The sequence below is a fragment of the Tupaia chinensis genome, unplaced genomic scaffold (genome assembly GCF_000334495.1).
Source record: "Tupaia chinensis unplaced genomic scaffold, TupChi_1.0 Scaffold000012_1, whole genome shotgun sequence".
NCBI classification, from domain to species: domain Eukaryota; kingdom Metazoa; phylum Chordata; class Mammalia; order Scandentia; family Tupaiidae; genus Tupaia; species Tupaia belangeri.
Window position 1 is genome coordinate 1,443,491 of NW_006159442.1, and position 18,665 is coordinate 1,462,155.

The window sequence follows — 18,665 nt, forward strand, 5'->3', positions numbered from 1 at the left end:
TATTCACCGTACCAGGAGGACCAAGCCAAGGGTGGAAGAGGCCCTAAGTTCATTGCAAAGGATGGAGCTAAAGAAACATGCGAACATTTCTCCTGAGCAGCGACTAGACTGAGAATGGACAACTTTTTCTTTCCAATGGGTATTAAAGCCGGTAACACGTGAGTGTGCCAAACAATCTCAAGGTGAGCCACTACAAGGTGCTAGGCGGTGAGCCTTCCTCCCACCTTCAAAGGCAGCCTCTCTCACGGCGCATATATATATATATATATATATATATATAAGCACTGAGTGGCAAAGGCCACTGCCCAGAAGCGGTAGACCCGGCCCATCCACAAGGCCTGGCCCCAAGATGAGTCCAAAAAGTGGGCAACGGAGAGTTAAATCAGGACTGTTCCAGGCCTGGTCAACTCAGGGGCAAGCACACTGACCACCGGAGGTGTGCATGGAGCCTGGCAGAAAGGACAGGGGAGAACAACCAGACTCTCCCACTCACAGATCCCTCACGACTTTACTAGGCATCACCGCCTTTTTAAGGATAAGCCAAGCATGATAGTGGGCATAGGAGGCGGAGACGGGAGACATTCTGGAAAATTCCAAGGTAGTTTTAAGCGCAATCGCTCCCTAGGCAGGCCAGGGAAGCAGCTGTTTGGTGCTTCCTTGCTAAGGTGCTGCCGCTGGGGCCCAGGCTGTGCCTTGGTGTGGAAGAGAGTTTTCAAACATCTGCCTTTCTAAAACTACTCTCCTTGCATCTCTGGGAGGCACCCAGAAGATGTTTGTCTTCCAGGGCAGCAAATCCGGTTATTTATCTCCCTAGCCTGTGGTATAGTCATACAGTAACGAATGGCCCATTAAACTAAGTTTGGGCGTCTCTCTCCCACAGCCATCCCCTCAGAGGCACCCCCAGTCGGGAGACCGTAGGCGTGCGCTGCAACCTTCCAGCCTCAATTCCCCTCCCTCCGCCACCTCCCCTTCTCCCCTCCCTCTCCCGCACCCCCTCCCTTCCGTTATTTGGGAGATTAGAGTTCATTAATTAAATCCTGTGCTTAGATCGAACTGTAACATTATTCCAATCACATTTATCTTGCAGGCGGCAGCGGAGATGGCAGCCTGGCTGGAAACGCGCGGGGGAGCCTAAGCCGGCGGCCGGAGACGCACAGCGCAGCGCGCTCCCTCCACGCCGCCGCGCAGGCTCTGCATCTTCTCGCTCAGCCTCCCGGCCCCGCGCGGCCCTGCCTCGGGGGTCCCGCAGCTCGCCGGGGCTCCTGCCCGCCCTCACCCGCCCGCCCTCCGTGGCTCCCCGGCCGGGGTCCCCCTCCCCCGCCACACACGCTCACACGCGCGCGCGAGCACACACACACACACACACACACACACACACACTGACACACCAGCGAGCTGCTGGCCGCTCAATGGACCGATTTCCCTGGTTTCCCTGATCCCAGCCCAGCCCGGGATGAGAAATTGCAAAATGGCCCGGGTCGCCAGTGTGCTGGGGCTGGTCATGCTCAGCGTCGCCTTGCTGATTCTATCGCTCATCAGCTACGTGTCCCTGAAAAAGGAGAACATCTTCACCACTCCCAAGTACGCCAGTCCGGGGGCGCCCCGAATGTACATGTTCCACGCGGGATTCCGGTGAGTGCGGGCCTCCTCTGGAGCGCCCTCCGGTAGGGGGGGGGGGGGGGGGGGGGGGCCAGGAAGAGGGTGTTTTTGGCTTTTCGGACACACTTCGGGCAAGATAACTGCGTGATCCTTCCCCTCCACTCTCGGATTCCCCCTTCCCCTCCCCTTTATTTTTTAACCCAAAGCCCCTGAAAGACGTTGTCCTAATCGATGTGATTGCATTTCTCGTATTCTTCCTCGGCATCCCTTCCCCCATTTCAAACATGGGGGGAGGGCCTTTAAGGAGAAAAATGATGGAGGTAGAGGCTGACTGTGTTTGGGAGGGGGGCGATGAGTCGAGAGATGGACAGGCGAGAGGTGAGCGCCCGCCCCGCGCCGTGCCCGCAGCCTCCACCAGCCAGGCTCGGTGTCGGGCGATGTAATGGCGCAGGCGCCGGGCTCGGCTCGCACCCTCCTCCTCTCCTCCCCCACCACTCCCAGCAAATGATGCGCGGGTTTATTCTCATGGAGCCCCTGGGGCCTTCTCTCTCGACCCTTTCCCCAGCTGCCACCCCACCCCCCTTTCCGGGATTTCTTCGCTTCCCCCGCCCCCTGCGGGAAGTGAGCGTCCTAGGGGCCGCCAGGTGGAAGTCGCTGCCCGGCGCGGGGCTGCCCCGGGAAGACGCCAGGCTCAGCTTGGCGCAGCTCTGCGGAGCCCCCACCAGTACCTGTGACCCCAGGAGCTCTCAGCAGCGGTTCCTAACCCGCCAGAGGCCAAAACCAACTGCAACTTGTGGTCCAAGCTGGGTCGGGGGTGCAGGACCTAGAGAAGCTCCACCTGGGCGGGAGAGCGGAGCTGGCCCGCGTCTTGCCAGGGCCCCAGGCAAGGGACTAGGGGGGGAATCGGACCCAGGCTCGGGAAGGAAGAGGTTAAGGCAAGAGCCATCCACTGTTTTCCCCTGGGTCTCTGGTTTCCTCTGCCCTTTCTCGAAAAATCAATGCGCTGGGGTGGCGGGGGCGTCGCGGGTCGAGCTCGCGGAGCGGCCGCTGTCCGCGGTGCTGACCACCCTCCTCGCGGCGCCGCGGACTCCGATGCGCTCCGCTCCCGCCCCTGCCTCCGCCTGACGGCCATTTTATGGTCTCTCACACCCACTGGGATGGACAATGGAGACGGGTGTCCCTAGTTGTCTTTCTTTTTCTCGGGTGTGTGTGGGAGCAGGGAGAAGGCAAAATGAGAGGGGGTCCTGGGGCGGGATGGAGCCCGAGCGTATGCCAGCTCCCGCCCCTCGCGCCCAGCTGGCTAGACTTGAATGGCTCCCGGCTTCCCCGCGCTGAGACCAGCACGTTTGTCTGTGCTCATGCCCCTCTGCAGGTCACAGTTTGCGCTGAAGTTCCTAGACCCGTCATTTGTGCCCATTACGAATTCTCTGACCCAGGAACTCCAAGAGAAACCTTCTAAGTGGACATTTAATCGGACAGCGTTTTTACATCAAAGGTAGGACAGGAGGAAAAATCCCAAAGATGTTGAACTATGGAGCTCAAAAAAACAAAACAAAACAAAACAACAAAAAAAAGTCCCAAATAACAAAGATCTATTCCCCCACCCTCACCACCAGGTGTATTGGCGTTGTCTTCTTGGCCTGGGTGCACAAAACCATGATTCATGAGCAATACACCTCTTACACGTATGTGATGCTCTTTCCTCAACCGGAAACATCATGACTAACAATTTGTGCAGGTCACAGTTTGCGCTGAAGTTCCTAGACCCGTCATTTGTGCCCATTACGAATTCTCTGACCCAGGAACTCCAAGAGAAACCTTCTAAGTGGACATTTAATCGGACAGCGTTTTTACATCAAAGGTAGGACAGGAGGAAAAATCCCAAAGATGTTGAACTATGGAGCTCAAAAAAACAAAACAAAACAAAACAACAAAAAAAAGTCCCAAATAACAAAGATCTATTCCCCCACCCTCACCACCAGGTGTATTGGCGTTGTCTTCTTGGCCTGGGTGCACAAAACCATGATTCATGAGCAATACACCTCTTACACGTATGTGATGCTCTTTCCTCAACCGGAAACATCATGACTAACAATTTGAATAGGGGGGAAAAAAAAAAGAGTATTTTCAGTATCCTCCCCAGCTTGGACTTGACAGAACATCATGCTGTACAGTTAACAAGCCTGGCTAATTCTGCCAGAGTCATCTATTTAAAAAAAATAAATTTTAAGAAAAGTTCATTGAAAAAAGACTATCCCATGCATTTTCATTTCCCCACTGAAAAGAGTTGAAAAATGAAGTAAGATGATACTGTCTTATTGAAACACACAGAAAATATCATAATTCATCTCTATCACATTACTAGGGAAAATCTTGGCCCAAACATATGTAGGTATTTAAGGATGGTTTTGTTTGGGTTTTGCTTGTGTGTTTTCATTAAGTCTTTACAGTTTTAATTTCTTATAATGCTCTCTTACATCTTTCTTATTAATTGTAGCAATCTTGTTTTGTACATAAAGGAGGGTGTTTGTTTTTTGCTTTTTGGTTTGTTTGTTTGTTTTTTCTTTTAGGTGAGGAAGGGAAAGATAAAATTCATGCCCATTTATTTTTTTGCCTCAGCAATTCTGGTAGACTTTTAGCAACCCCAGATAAGTTTTCTTTCTGGGTGGGATTACTATGCTGCTAATGGAATGTGAGCCATCTAGTGTATTTATCAGGGGTTTGAATACTTACTTTACAAACCACTGTATTTTGAGAGCTATGTTTTGGTCATAGCATTTCTAGTTAGTGTTCTCTCTCCCTTTTTTAAATTTTAATATTCTGACAGAATTTAAACAAACTCAGTGGATTCACATGGCGTTTTGAAGATGAAGTTTACTTGAAAAGTTGATGTACAGTCATTGATTATGATTAAAATGTTTAAAACAGCAATGTTTAATTAGGAAGTAGCTCATCAAAACTAACCAATTCTAAAAGCCCTAGAAGTTAATTTTTTTAAAAAAATATTTGGGCTTTCAATTCAATATTAATTTTAAGTGCAACCCAGACAGTGTTCATGGGTAAGACACATTATATCTTTCCCCGAAACGTATTTCTAACTTGATAAAAGTATTCTTTCCACACTAGGTCATGTGACACAAATCATCAGTCAGAATATTTTTCTTCTCAAAACATTTCTCCTTTCAATTGATTTATTAGGTAATCTTTAGTTTTTACCAGTATCATTGCTGTCATTTTAAACTTGACTTACTTTTTTAAAAAGCTTGTTAGAACAATACTGGTAATGTTAAAAATTTTGGATTGTAAATATTTTTAAAAGATATAAAGATTATATTTATAAAGATTTCAATTTATATTGCTCTATACTTTGAAAAATGAAATCTTTAAAAATAAATTACCAAGCAAAGTTATTATATGCAAAGCATTATGTATCATTCTTTTTTTTTTTAGGCAAGAGAAACAGGAGAATTTATGTGATTTCTTAGCAGAGAATCTAGTAGCAAAGTAACATGTTAAGGTCTCTCTTAAATATTTTAATGCCTGAGACTTTAAGGAGAGATACTTAATTTTACTTAAAGTTCAACGTGAATGCAATGTGAAGTAAACTGTAATTACCACTCTTGACTTGTTTATCCTCTGAATTTTTAGAATATACACACATTTTCAGAATATGCAATAGTTTATTTTCATAAGGACTGGAGTTCTCTAAATTGTGTTTCTGTGTAATCAAGTAGAAAAATATCTTTGTTTCATTATTCAAAGGACTTTAATGAGATTATCATCTCATTTCTACTAAATATTCAACTACACCCACTGCTATTACCATTTTAATGTTTTAATAATAGATAGTGTTATACTGACTCATATTTATCTGGCTTTTATTTGGACACCAGTGATATTTGATATTCTTTGAACATTGTAGTCCAATCGCAAACAAGTAGTCCCTAGTTACAAACTCTAAGTCAGCAATGTTTGTACATTAATGTGAGTTCTTTGGGGCCTATGTAAACTGTCTCCCTGTATTACCCAACACAGTTCGGCCCGTGCCTCTCCGTAGTCAAATACACCTTATGTACTGAGCACAGAACCAAGAAATGGCAGCTAAAACTGTAAGTTGCCTTTATAGCCTTCCAAAGTTTACATTCAGAACTTGACTGAAGGATTAGAACAAGGATGCAGATTCTGAAGTGTCCTCCCTTCAAAGACTACAATTATGAATGTGCAGTCTCTTTTAGATTCAATGTACCGGAAATATTTGTCTGAATGAAACAGCAGCATAAGACATAAGGTAGAAAATCTATTATTTTGAATGGAATACATTTAATGAATTTTTTTTTATTTTAGGCAAGAAATTCTTCAGCATGTCGATGTAATAAAAAATTTTTCTTTGACCAAGAATAGTGTTCGGATTGGACAACTGATGCACTATGATTATTCCAGCCATAAATATGTTTTCTCTATTAGCAATAACTTCCGATCACTGCTTCCAGATGTCTCACCCATTGTGAATAAGCATTATAATATTTGCGCTGTGGTTGGAAATAGTGGGATCCTGACAGGGAGCCAGTGTGGACAAGAAATAGATAAATCAGATTTTGTGTTCCGTTGCAATTTCGCCCCTACGGAGGCTTTCCAAAGAGATGTTGGAAGGAAAACCAACCTTACCACCTTCAACCCCAGCATCCTGGAAAAATATTACAACAATCTTTTGACCATTCAGGACCGTAACAACTTTTTTCTCAGTTTAAAAAAGCTTGATGGGGCCATCCTTTGGATCCCTGCATTTTTCTTCCACACTTCAGCAACTGTCACCAGAACATTAGTTGACTTTTTTGTTGAACACAGAGGCCAGTTAAAGGTCCAGTTGGCTTGGCCTGGAAATATAATGCAACATGTCAACAGGTGTGTATATTTTATTGCATTTAATCCATACCCCACCAGATGGCAAATCAATACTATAGCATCTTGGGGGTGGGAGCAGCCAATTAGTTAGTCTCTGTGGTCAGGTTAGTATTTTAGGGTAAGTTCTTACCTTTTGTAATAAATGAATGAATTATTTTAGGTAAGAATTTCAGTCTACCCTCAACTGGTAAACAGGTACCAAAGGGACAGCTTAATGCTTCATCAGTCTCCTTCCCTATTCCCTGTCCTCTTCCTTGCTAGTAAGCCTAACAAGAGGTCATGGAAGTCACAAATCAAGAATTTTCTTTAAATAGATAGCTATTTCCCAATTATGCCAATGACTAAATTAGACAAGTCAAGTGTTTTTTGTTGTTGTTGTTGTTTGTTTGTTTTTAAAGAAAATGTGATGGGACCAGCAGGTGGCATGGTGGTTAAGGCACTGGATTCCCACATAGCTGACCAAGGTTTTTGTTTTTGTTTTTGTTTTTGGAGAGGTTTTTCACTATAGGGCACGTGCGCTCACCAGACAGACAGAGACATAGAGACAGAAAGCGAGAAATCACCCCCCCAGGGTGGATGGTCACGCCGCAATCCCTTCTCCTCCATTCTCCTCTCGGGATCTTGGGCATGCACACACACGCGCCCGGCGTGAGTTTTAAGTCACCGGGTCCGGGACGTGAACCACGGTCGACTACGTGGGAGTCCAGCAACATAGCCATTATGCTAACTGCTGGTTCCCTAGCTGACCAAGGTTTGAGTCTCGAATATAGCAGTTTGAAAATCACGCTGAGTGTGTGTGTATGTGCCCAAAATCCCAAGAAGAGAATGAAGGAGAAGGAATTGTAATGTGGACACACCCCATGTGGGGTGATTTCTCACTTTCCTTCTCTCTGTCTCTCTCCAGAGAGCACACATACCCTATGGTAACTCCCCCCACGACCACCACCAAAAAAAGATGTGAGCAATTTAAAATTAGCTTTTTATTTGATGTTTAGGTGTTCTTTAGATGTCCAAGATTATCAAACGACCTAGATAAATCAGAAACTGCATAATCTGCCTTTGTAATTTGATAGTTAAGTGCAAAAATATGTGAAAAGTATTTAATGAGCTCATTGTTATCCCTTGTAATTTGATAGATTGACCAAGATGTAATAGTTTTGTCTAGTCTGGTGATTTTCAGCTATGTTTGTATATTAGAATAATTTGGAGAGCTTTAGAAAGTACTATTACCTGGACTGTAGCTCAAGAGATTCTAATGTAATTTTTCTGGTAGGGTGGGGGTTGGGAGACAAAGTACTTGATTTTTTTTTTTTTTTTTGGAGAGATTTTCGCTATAGGGCGCGTGTGCTCGCCAGACAGACAGAGAGAGACATAGAGACAGAAAGCAAGAAATCACCCCCCAGGGGGGATAGTCACGCTGCAATCCCTTCTCCTCCATTCTCCTCTGGAGATCTTGGGCATGCACGCACACGCGCCTGGCATGAGTTTTAAGCCACCGGGTCCAGGACACAAACTGCGGTCGACTACGTGTGAGTCCAGCGACATAGCCATTATGCTAACTGCTGGTTCCCAGTACTTGTTATTTTTTAATAACTCCTTAAATGAGTATAATATACAGTCAGAATTAAGAGCCATTAATCTGGTGCATTTTTTTCCCCTTCAAATCATCTGAAAAAATTGCCTCGACTTTAATTTCCTTTATACAAAATTAGCCCCAGTGTCCCAGATATTATTGTTAAAGTGGTTTTTGGAGACCTAGTAAACAGGGAATTCTAAAGCTTCTATCCCACAATAGCTTATTCCCATCCTGTAGTCCCCTGGTATATTCCAATTTTAAGATCTCTCACAGTTGACCTCTCACAGAAGGAAGACTCAGAGTCTAAAAAAACTGGTATGTATTTAAAAGGTAAGGTGAAACCAACCATGTGTATTTGAAACTGGAACTTGTCCTTTGTGAGAAAGGAGACACTCTTAATCATTACAACAGGGGTAACAGATATAAAATGGGTCTGTTCCTATTTCCCAGGATGTATGGCCATCTTTTTAAGAGACAATGTAGCTCAATTCTTAAGTTTAAAGATGAGTCAACTGAGGTACAAGGGGCAGGAGTTATTTACCCAAAGTCACTACTCAAAATGGGTCCACCTAGAATTAGAAACCAATCTCCTGCCAGCCTGCCCTGTAGTCTTTGCCCTCGTCATTGTGCTCCCATCTTGTTAAATTTAAGGGAAGCTGTGCCCAAAGAATTGTCAGTCATGAACTCACCATATGTAAAACTGGTAACACCAAAACTGAACTTTTAAATTTCATCTCCCCTCAAAAAAAGTTCATCTTTGAAGCTTTCAAGTAGTAAAGAAGGAATTCCTTAGAAACCGGAAACTGGCCTATGTGACCTACCTGTCACCAAAGGTCTGTAGAATTAACCATAATATTCCTCATCTACTCAGGCTGGAACCAAATACATTGCTTCAATGAAAACTGAAAATAGATATAGTCTGTAGAAATCTAATTCATGAAAAGTTAAATTCTGCATGTACAACCAATGATAAATATACACACACACCACTGAAAGCTCACATAGGACTTCTGTGTGGGTAGGAAGGCTTCACAATACTATCTAAATATGGAAGGAACAACAGCATAATTTAGCTCATTTTTTTTTTAAATTTAGAAGATGTGTAAATACTCTCCTCAGGTTTTGGCATACTAAAGATGGGCTTGGGAACCCCTCGTTAGAAGATAGACGATCAGAGAACACAATTTTTAACAAGAAAAAAAGGAGAAAAATAAGGCCCCACACTATCGCCAAAGCCAGAAAAAAAAGCATTTATTTGGGGGCTTGGGAAGGGAAGTGACAGAAGAGATTTTCTTAGATTAAACAACCTACTCCATCATATCCAAGGTCCTTTCTATAAGAGAAGCACAGTCATTCTCATCAGTGACCTTCTGTGGTAGGCAACTCCCATTGAATTAGAGCTGCCACTCTAGGAAGACCCAAAGGCAGGGCCTGCTTCGAAGGCATGAAACCAATGTGGGATCCGCCCCAGATCCCATGCTCAAACAGATCTATTTTGATTTAGTATTCTGCTCTCACAATTCTTTAAATCTTTGACATTTTTGAAGTAAGAGTTCAAATTTTTATTTTTTATTAGATCTCACAAATTATACAGCTGGTCCTGCCCAGAGGTTTATTAGAGTCTAAAAGATGTATTTCAAGCAAGTACCATTTATGGTATATGGACAAATCCACATGCCAGCCTAGTCATATTGACCTATCTCACTGAACACTTCAACACTGGCCTCTCAATCCACATGTACTTATTGTTCCACAGGTACTGGAAAAACAAACATTTGTCACCCAAACGGCTGAGCACAGGTATTCTTATGTACACCCTTGCATCAGCAATATGTGAAGAGATCCACTTGTATGGATTTTGGCCTTTTGGATTTGACCCCAACACAAGGGAAGATCTTCCGTACCATTACTATGACAAAAAAGGAACCAAATTTACCACCAAGTGGCAGGAGTCCCACCAGTTGCCAGCTGAGTTCCAGCTGCTGTACCGAATGCATGGGGAAGGGCTCACCAAGCTGGCTCTGTCACACTGTGCCTGAGAACTCTGGACGGAAAGTGCCAAATGGCTGCTTTAAAAGTGCCCCAGGTCAAAGTGAATAATCTTCAGATTAGAACCCTAGAGAATGTGTTTTAAGGATTGTCTGACATTTGAAAGGAAAAATGTCTTCTCTCCCTCTTTTGCACTGCTCTTTTAAGGGTCTTAGCGGATTTAGAAGGACAGATATATTGAAGCTACGTGATTGAACTTGACTGATAAAGAGAATGTTGCATTTGGAACTTTGCTGCTAACAAAATGGTTTGAAGTATTTTCATGTTTGTATTTTAATAATAAAATGCCTCCTGGTTTTATGAGGAGTAGAGCTATAGTTTCTACAGCTCTGCTTAGATAGACATAGTCCTCATAATTAGAGGCCTCTGGGCAGTTGGGGGGCGGGGGCAGGATCACAGTTTTGCTGGTGGGATCAGACTCTTCAGAATGGAAACATGAGACTGGTTTACATATCCCACTTTTCTCTCTTTCTCATCTATCTATTTCTATTCTGTCTCTATCATCTCCCTTGCTCTCCTGCAACCACTGTTCTGGCCCCACCACCATGGAGTCTAATAGTTTACGAGGAATCCTATTGAATTAGCTTTGCTTGTATGTGTCGCATCTGTACCTGATGTGTTCAAGGCTCTGGTTAAATTTGATGTTTAATGACAAGTGAAGCAAGTCATGATGGATCCCCTCATGATCACTTTTATAAGAAATGCTTCTTACAAAGTCCTCAGCAGTTGATATGGTCATTCTACAGCAGGGTGGTCCCTCCGGGATGAGTGGCATATACTGCCTTGCATATTTCACTATCACAAAGAAAGCCTCTGTCCTGGGTGGCCTTGCATCTGTTGACATGAGTGCTATTAAGGCAAATAATAGCACTGTTGCCACATCTATGAGGTCATTCAAGCCTAGGTTTAGTGCCTCCTACAATCCCAATCCAAGTAGTAGGCTGGGCATTCTCAGAATATAGAGGCAATGAGTCAGCTTAAGAGCCTGGAACACATAAAGGGAAAGAAAAAAGAATGCTTAGAGATTGCTGTGAAATTCTGTATGCTCTAAAGTGTTGACACCCCCTTTGAGTCTTTAAGAACCAGCAGGGTTAGAGTGAAGGAGAAGCTTTGTGGTCGGTCAGTCAGGCCCCACATGAAAAAGTACAGAGCTGAGGTCCTTTTCAGTATGGTACCTCCTACCACCAAGTCAGAATTGTTTGTTCTCTTCAGGACAGTTATAGACTCTTCCCATTGAAATCAGATCTGTATGCCCACAAATTAAGCATCCCAAAAAGAAAAGCCATTATGTGAAAGACAAAGCCATTGCACAGTAACAAGATTTGGTATTAAATAACCCTGAGAATTGAGATTATGTAGACATATCATGAAGGAACTCGTTGGCCATTCTATTTTTTCATTATTTCAGACTTAGAAGCAGAAATCACACCATCCCCAACCCTGGCTTTTTTTTTAAGTGAGCAGAACTTTGTTCTTCCAATTCAGCCTGAAGTCTGGCCAAGTTGATATTAAATTTTAATAAGTTTCTTTCTTCTTTCCAAATGCCAGTCAAGCACATTGTTATACATTTGAGTTGGGTAGTTTGTACTCTTCCAGAAATTTCATCTATTGTAGATTACTTGCAAAAAACAGCTATTGTTAAAAATAATTTACTGTAATTCAGTTTACTGCCCCTCTTTGGGAAGGTACAATCATGCCCAAAATTAAATCAAATACAACAGGAAAAAAATAGTCTTTATGCTCATGTTCTTACTGGCACTAAGGCTGTCTTCAAAAAGCTAATTGGAGGGACTTACATAGATCCAGGTATTAATTAGTAAAAGAACCGCTCAAGTTTGAACTGCTCAAGTTCAAACACGTTACCAATTGTGACACATCTTACAACGCTGTACATAATGATGATCATGCAAATAAATGGGAAGAATGAAATATAGGCATTTCGAAATGGTAAACACTAAAACAGCACGATACTTGAAATGAGTAGAATGAGAGTTTATTAAAAACTTCTTAACTTAGTGATATAATTTAATGAACATCAACACCACACCATGTTTATTCTCTGTCACTTTAAAGAGTACAGTATTCTCATTCTCATGCCCTGCACTATTAGGATTACTTCGAGATTGATAACTGACAGAAGTGTTGAGTTGGCTGATCCTGAGCTCTTAGTTCATTAGGTTACAGCTAAGTGAAATTAATGCCAATATTCCATGAGCCAGATTCTGACTCTGGAGTTTTAATCCCAATGTGCCCATTAGTTTTCACTAAATATAAATGCATGGGCAGGTTAAAAGACTAAAAAATCAGATTCCCTAAAATTGTTTAATTGTTCCATCATGGACTATTTAAATTTGATCTCATCATAAGCCAAGGGTTTTTTGTTTGGTTGGTTGTTTGATCGATTGGTTGGTTTAAATTCAGGGAGAATTTTCAAACTTAACTACACTCTTGGCTCCTAATCTTAGAGCGCGAGGACTTTTCCAGTCCCCACCATCATTTTGTCTATTACTCATGAGAAGTCAAAATAATGAGGAAAGGATTTGTCTCCAGAACTGGAGACGTTTAGAGAGCAAGCTCATTTCTACTTCTAGGCAGTATTTTCTAGAAATGACCCCAAAAGACCAGGTTTCCCTTTGAAAAGCATCCTCTATCTGATCATACAAAATTTTATTTTATTTTAAAAGACTATTTCAAAAGTTGAACGTCTATAACCACTTTCATGACCTAAAGAACTGGTTGGTCACAAGTGTCCTGATTAGAAAGGCCATGGTAGAAGTCACCAGAAGTTGCTGATTCTGCTCTGGCTCCCAGGCTTGTGTGCTCAAGTGCAGTGAACTGGACATATGGGACTATGGGATCCTCCTTCCTGACTCAGCTGCAGATGCAGGCCCCTGACTTCTGAATTGGCCTGACTTTGTTGGCTCTTAACTTAGTATCCTTTATCACGACCTTTCCCTTTTTTATGATTCTCACAGTGGAGTCCACTTTCAGCTATTGAATAAATTCACCAGAAAGCCCTCAAGGCTATCTACACATGACATCAACACAAATGACCAATTAAATCGCAGGGGTGGGGAAAACCCACATACATTTGACAACCTGCTTAGTACTAGACCCTCTGTTTCCTTGATTGTTCTAGTGTCACGTGGACACATGTAGATCCCAGAGGAGATGTGTTGAAGGTGGCTTATCAAGAATGTCTCCCACACCCAAAAATATCTTTCCCATATTTGAGATTAAAATGCCTGGGTTTCTCTACCTTTGTCTCTGTGTTTTAAGTGACCTTGATTATTGTGAAAGTGCTTACATTTAGCAGCATGGTGTGCCTAGCAGTGCTGACTGTAACCACTATGCCATCTATCTGTGACCTCAATGTCAGGCACCTGACCATGGGGCTACCAGCCCAGATGTGCAAAGGAAGAGATCCCAAGCCTTTTTGTGCTTGGGCCACCAGTTTTCCATGAATGTGAGTGTTGAGACAGAATAATATGGTGGGGAGGCTGAGGAATGAAAAAAAAAAAGAAAGAAAGAAAAGAAAATGCTCTTCTGACTTTGTGAAGGACACTCAGACAACAAGCAGTGTTGATCGAAGTCAAAGGAAACAGGGACACCATAGTAGAATACTAGAACACTGCAAATGGAAGAGCCTTTGAGCTTCTCCAGTCTTATTTCTTGACTTTACAAAAGAGAAAAATGGAGAAACAGAGAGGCTAAGGGATTTGCCCAAGATTACACAGGAAATTAGTGGAAATACTGTGACTCTTCACCTAGGACTTTTTGGCCTTATTAGCATCAAATAAAGACAGGTTCAAAGGAAAAGTGATTTTGGTCGAGAATCTGCAGGGCATGTAAAAAGAGTTGGGAAAGCTACAAAGATAGAAAAGAAATTCTCAAATCCCCTGCAAGTCCCCCCACCCTCAAAAATTATTTCTTAGCACAAAGGAATAAAGGAGATGCTTGTCTACATATACAACAGTCCACTGAACTAAAAGAAAACCCTCTTGGTAAATCACAATTTGCTTAATCACAATTCAGTTACTGATGCTTCATAGTTAACAGGTGAATTTTATCCAATAAGCTAGTCATCTTAAAAAAGCTTGTTTCTGTAATATGTATGTATCATTTAGAAGTTGAAAATGGTTATATACTTTTCCGTGTGTATAAATTTCAGTATAGTTCCCTTGAGTTAAGTAATGCTTTCCTTATAACTTCAATAGCAGACTGAATTAATGCTTTTAGTTAAATATGCTGAGATGGTATACAAAGAATCATGAATAACTTTAGTGGATCTTTATGTGCAAAATGACAGGCTGGGTGATTTTCTCTACAATTCTGTATCCTTTACTCTTTTCTTCCCATAATTATTTGAATGTACCAGACAAAGTTTCTGCATAGGCTCTACTTTTCTCTGGATGCGTAGAACTATCCTTTCATTTACAGAGAGACTTGGGGCTGTGTGTATGTGGCTGAAGAGCCTAGATGGAGAGCCATGAATGCTGAGGATTTAGGGCACCTTGGTGTGCTGATTAACCTGTCTACACTCTGTGGCCCAATTAATCAAGGCCACAGATGAGTTAATATCAAGGACCAAAATGACTTAATTATGCTTCTTTCATGTTCTGATTGCTTTGTCACATAGATAGGACATTTGAAGTGAGAATCATTTTCGAATGTCATTATTGTATTATGCAATATTTCTGAATATTTATTTTCTTGTGTATGATAACTTATAATTGAAGACACACGTGTTTAAACAGATTGTTTTTATCCTCAATAATGCTCACTCTATTGTCACTGAATAACTGACTCCAATTTAAGATTACAGTGGGGCTCTGAGGTTAGGACCTGGATTATGTTACTGATCCACCAGCAAACAAAACTGTATGAAAGGAGGAACGCTTCAAAATACAGTTTTTGCTCCTCTCTCCAGACCTTTGACTCTCAACACCTTGGGATAAGTCCACTTACAAAGATTCCCAAGTGATTCTGATGTGACCAGCATCTGAAAACCAACAATAGATAGCAGAGTCATATAAACCATTTTGACCAAAGTAGCTGAATGCTTGTCACTCCTCATGCAATTACTATCAGATATTCCTTGGAGTTACCATGATACATGGCAATATGGACATGTCTTAGTGACTCAACCATTCAATTGTTTTAGCCAAATTGACCAGTTGCCAATTAGTAAGCAAATAGTAACTGGTCGATTTAGTCAGAATGGATGCAAGCCTGAAGACAAAGCAGGGCATGTACTTTTTATATAATTCATCCCCAAGGTCAGCTCTTTATAGTTCACTCTTTGTATTTCAAACTAAGAGGCAGATCTCAGGTTGCTTATCTTTATAAATGCATAGACTAAAAAACAGGAAAGTTGAATGATTCATTCAGATTCAACTTGGAAGTCACTCCTGCAGCCTAAAATATTCCTGAAGGAGTCTGATGTCTCGATTTCCAGAAAAATGCCAAAATACAAAGATCTTCAGACTAAAATAAAACTAATCAAAAAAGGAAAATCAAGGGCCTAAAATTCTATCGCCAATTCAATTTAAGTGAGGCAGTGAGTTCTTACTATCTACCTTATACCAGACCCTGTTGTAAAAAGTGCCACCATTCAAATGAAGTTTTGGTCAGGCTTTTTTCTGTAACTGTGCACATGCAAAGCCTTTAATACTAAAGGGCTTCGTTGTTTTCCCTTCTGTGTGATTCAGAGACAGTTTTAGCTCTTTGATGTGCTGCTACATGTTTAATAACTGGCTCTGTAGAACAGTGGAACCTCGATTTGTAGCACTTACCGATTTCCATGGTGTAAATAATCTCATCATAGCCAATTTCAAGCTACTAACTTAATGTCAACCAGCTGAAAATGTAACACACATTTTCAAGAGCCAGTATGAGTTGGCTCCAACACATGAGCCATTCCAGCACAGCACTGCCCGAACTAGTCTGAATCAGTGAGTACCAGGCAGAATAGGCTAGCTTTGAAGGGACTCCCACATGTCCCCTCCCTTTTGAGGGGCATTTCCACTTTGGTCAGTTTTACTATTTTTTAGCTGAAAAAAAGCTGGACTTTATTTGCCCTCAGAAAATTTCATAATGGTGAAGAAACACCACAGAACGGGAACACCTCTGGGCAACTTGGGTGGCTGACCAGGCAAACTGCAGAGCAAAGTGTCATGTGATGTGTTGTCCTAAGCTAAGCTAATTGTTATGCTGGACCATGACAAAAACAAAAATCTACTAACACACATTTGGCCACTGCAATCCTCTGGCACTAAACAGTAGAGCAATTGGCCTTCCTTGTCATTAAATGTAAGAGTTCTTTCTTCTGAGTATTAAAAATCAGTTACCTATGGCCCTTTCCCTGACACGGAAGGGAAAAGTCCATAACTACAAACAGAAGGGACCTGATAGACAGCCAAACCTGTCTGAAGGAAACACTATTCCCATAACATCTTTAGTTAAAGATATGGGAACAAAAAATTGGTAGACAATGGGAGAGAGGTTTGGTCAATATGCCTAAGTAAAATAGAGTCACTGAAGCCCTTGCAAATTGGAGGGGGAGGTATCGCTTTGAAATGTGGAATCTAAACATTTTGCAAGACTCAAAATAACTGGACTCTGTGTCATAAATGCTCTTTAATCATATTTCAAAACTGTACAGAAAAGTAGCCTTACAGCTAAGGGCCCTGGGAAGGGTTTATTGACAGGTTGAGATCTAATCACCAAGAGTCGGTGATTAGCACTCAAATTCTCCCAGGACACAGCAACAAACATGGAGACATCACAGTGCAGCATCATTTACTCCTATGAGATAGGCACCAAAGTCCATAGCAGAACTTTACAGATCTCGGCATTATCTTAGGTCAAGGTTCTAGATCAATATCCTCAATGTGGAGATGAGACAACTGAGGTTCAGAAAATAGGCAATGACTTGTCTGCCCAGTTACTAACCAGAATTAACAGTCCAGGTCTCCCAAGCCCTGATTCTACCACTCTACACCACGATGCGCCCAGTCTCTTGATGAGAAGTCGACAATCCATTGTGAAAGCATTATAATGAAGACAAAAGAATGTTTGTGATATATTCTCTTATCCTACTTTGGTTCCAGCATTTCATCTTAGCAGCATTTTAAAGACGGTTATATGAGTGAAGAAAGGAACCAAGCTCTCTAGAGTGTAATACTGAAACCAAAAGTCCAAAAGGCAGGAGAATAATGAATGTAAGTTATTAAAGAAATGAGCAAGAAGCATGTTTCAGGGAAAGTAAATGCTTCTTATATTATCACCATCGAGCCCTCCTCCTCACATACTTTGATGCATTTGGTTTGGAAAATGCCATTTTATGCTGAGAGACTTCCCAATACATCAGATGTTCTTTGGCTCTTTGGATGAAACTGTGGCTCCTACAAATTGGACCCACCTCTCTTGTGAGAGGCAGCCTCACCTGCCCTTGGAAAAAAACCGCCAGACTGAGGGCCACAGAGACCTGAATGAAGCCAGCCCTGCTGGACCGAGGCTCCTGTAAATATCTTCTGCCCTCTGGGTGACAAGAATGATCATCTTTCATGGAGGTAATTGTGTGTATATTGTGACTGTAGTTTGTGAAGAAAAAGCAATGGTTTGCTTTGACAGCTCCCCAAATGTACCTGTTAAGTGTGAATGTGCCTGCCTCATTGCCTCATGTGCCAAACACAGTATTGAATGCGTTGTTTTTAAATAAACTGTTTTATTGTGCATTGGAAAATACTACTGCTTGTCTCTGTCCCATTCAACAGATCACACACACACACACACACACTAACACTTCATCCAGTGAAGAAATCAAATGTATCTTTTTTCATTCTCAGTGCTTTTTCCTTTCTTTTTTTCCAAAAATGTTTATTTATTTATTTATTCCATGTGCAAGAGAGACAAAGAGAGACAGAGAGACAAAACCCCCAACAGGGTCTTGACATCATGCTCCAACCCCAGCTTCAGCTAACCCCAGATTACGAACATGCACATACCCAGTGTACTCAGGGAGGTTTCCAGGCATGAGCCAAGAACCGTCCCATGTGGATTAGCCTTACATAGCATTGCATTTACTACTGCACCACAGTTCAGACTCCATTATTCTCAGAGTTTTGAGGTCTTCTTAGAATTCGTAGGACTCGTGGGACCAGCAGTTAGTGTAATGGCTTTGCCGCTAAACTCCCATGTAGCCGTCTGTGGTTTGAGTCCCAGACCCGGTGGCTTTAACTCATGCCAGGCACATGTGCGTGCTTGCCTAAGATCCTGAGAGGAGAATGGAGGAGAAGGGGTTGCAGCATGGCCACCCCCCCAGGGGGGGTTTCTCGCTTTCTCTCTCTCTGTATTTCTGGCGAGCACACGCGCCCTATAGTAAAAAAACTCTCTAAAAAAAAAAATAGAATTTATAGGACTCCAGAAATAATGGGCTTAGCTATCTATAGCCATGAACTAGAAGCAAATGCCACAAGCACCAACATGTATAATATTCATGGGTCTTTTAAATGCAAATCATGCAACAGTTCTTAAC

The 18,665-nt window shown here is 42.3% G+C and overlaps 1 protein-coding gene across 1 annotated transcript; it reads left to right on the top strand.

Moving 5' to 3' along the window:
* Positions 1-546: 546 nt before the first annotated feature.
* Positions 547-17,873, top strand: ST8SIA3 (ST8 alpha-N-acetyl-neuraminide alpha-2,8-sialyltransferase 3). The gene is given in 8 exon segments (XM_006139944.1): positions 547-598; positions 1,137-1,170; positions 1,172-1,211; positions 1,213-1,379; positions 1,381-1,632; positions 2,972-3,094; positions 5,944-6,501; positions 9,834-17,873. Coding segments are annotated over 8 exon segments (1,509 nt in total). The 3' UTR covers positions 10,117-17,873.
* The last annotated feature ends 792 nt before the right edge of the window (positions 17,874-18,665 follow it).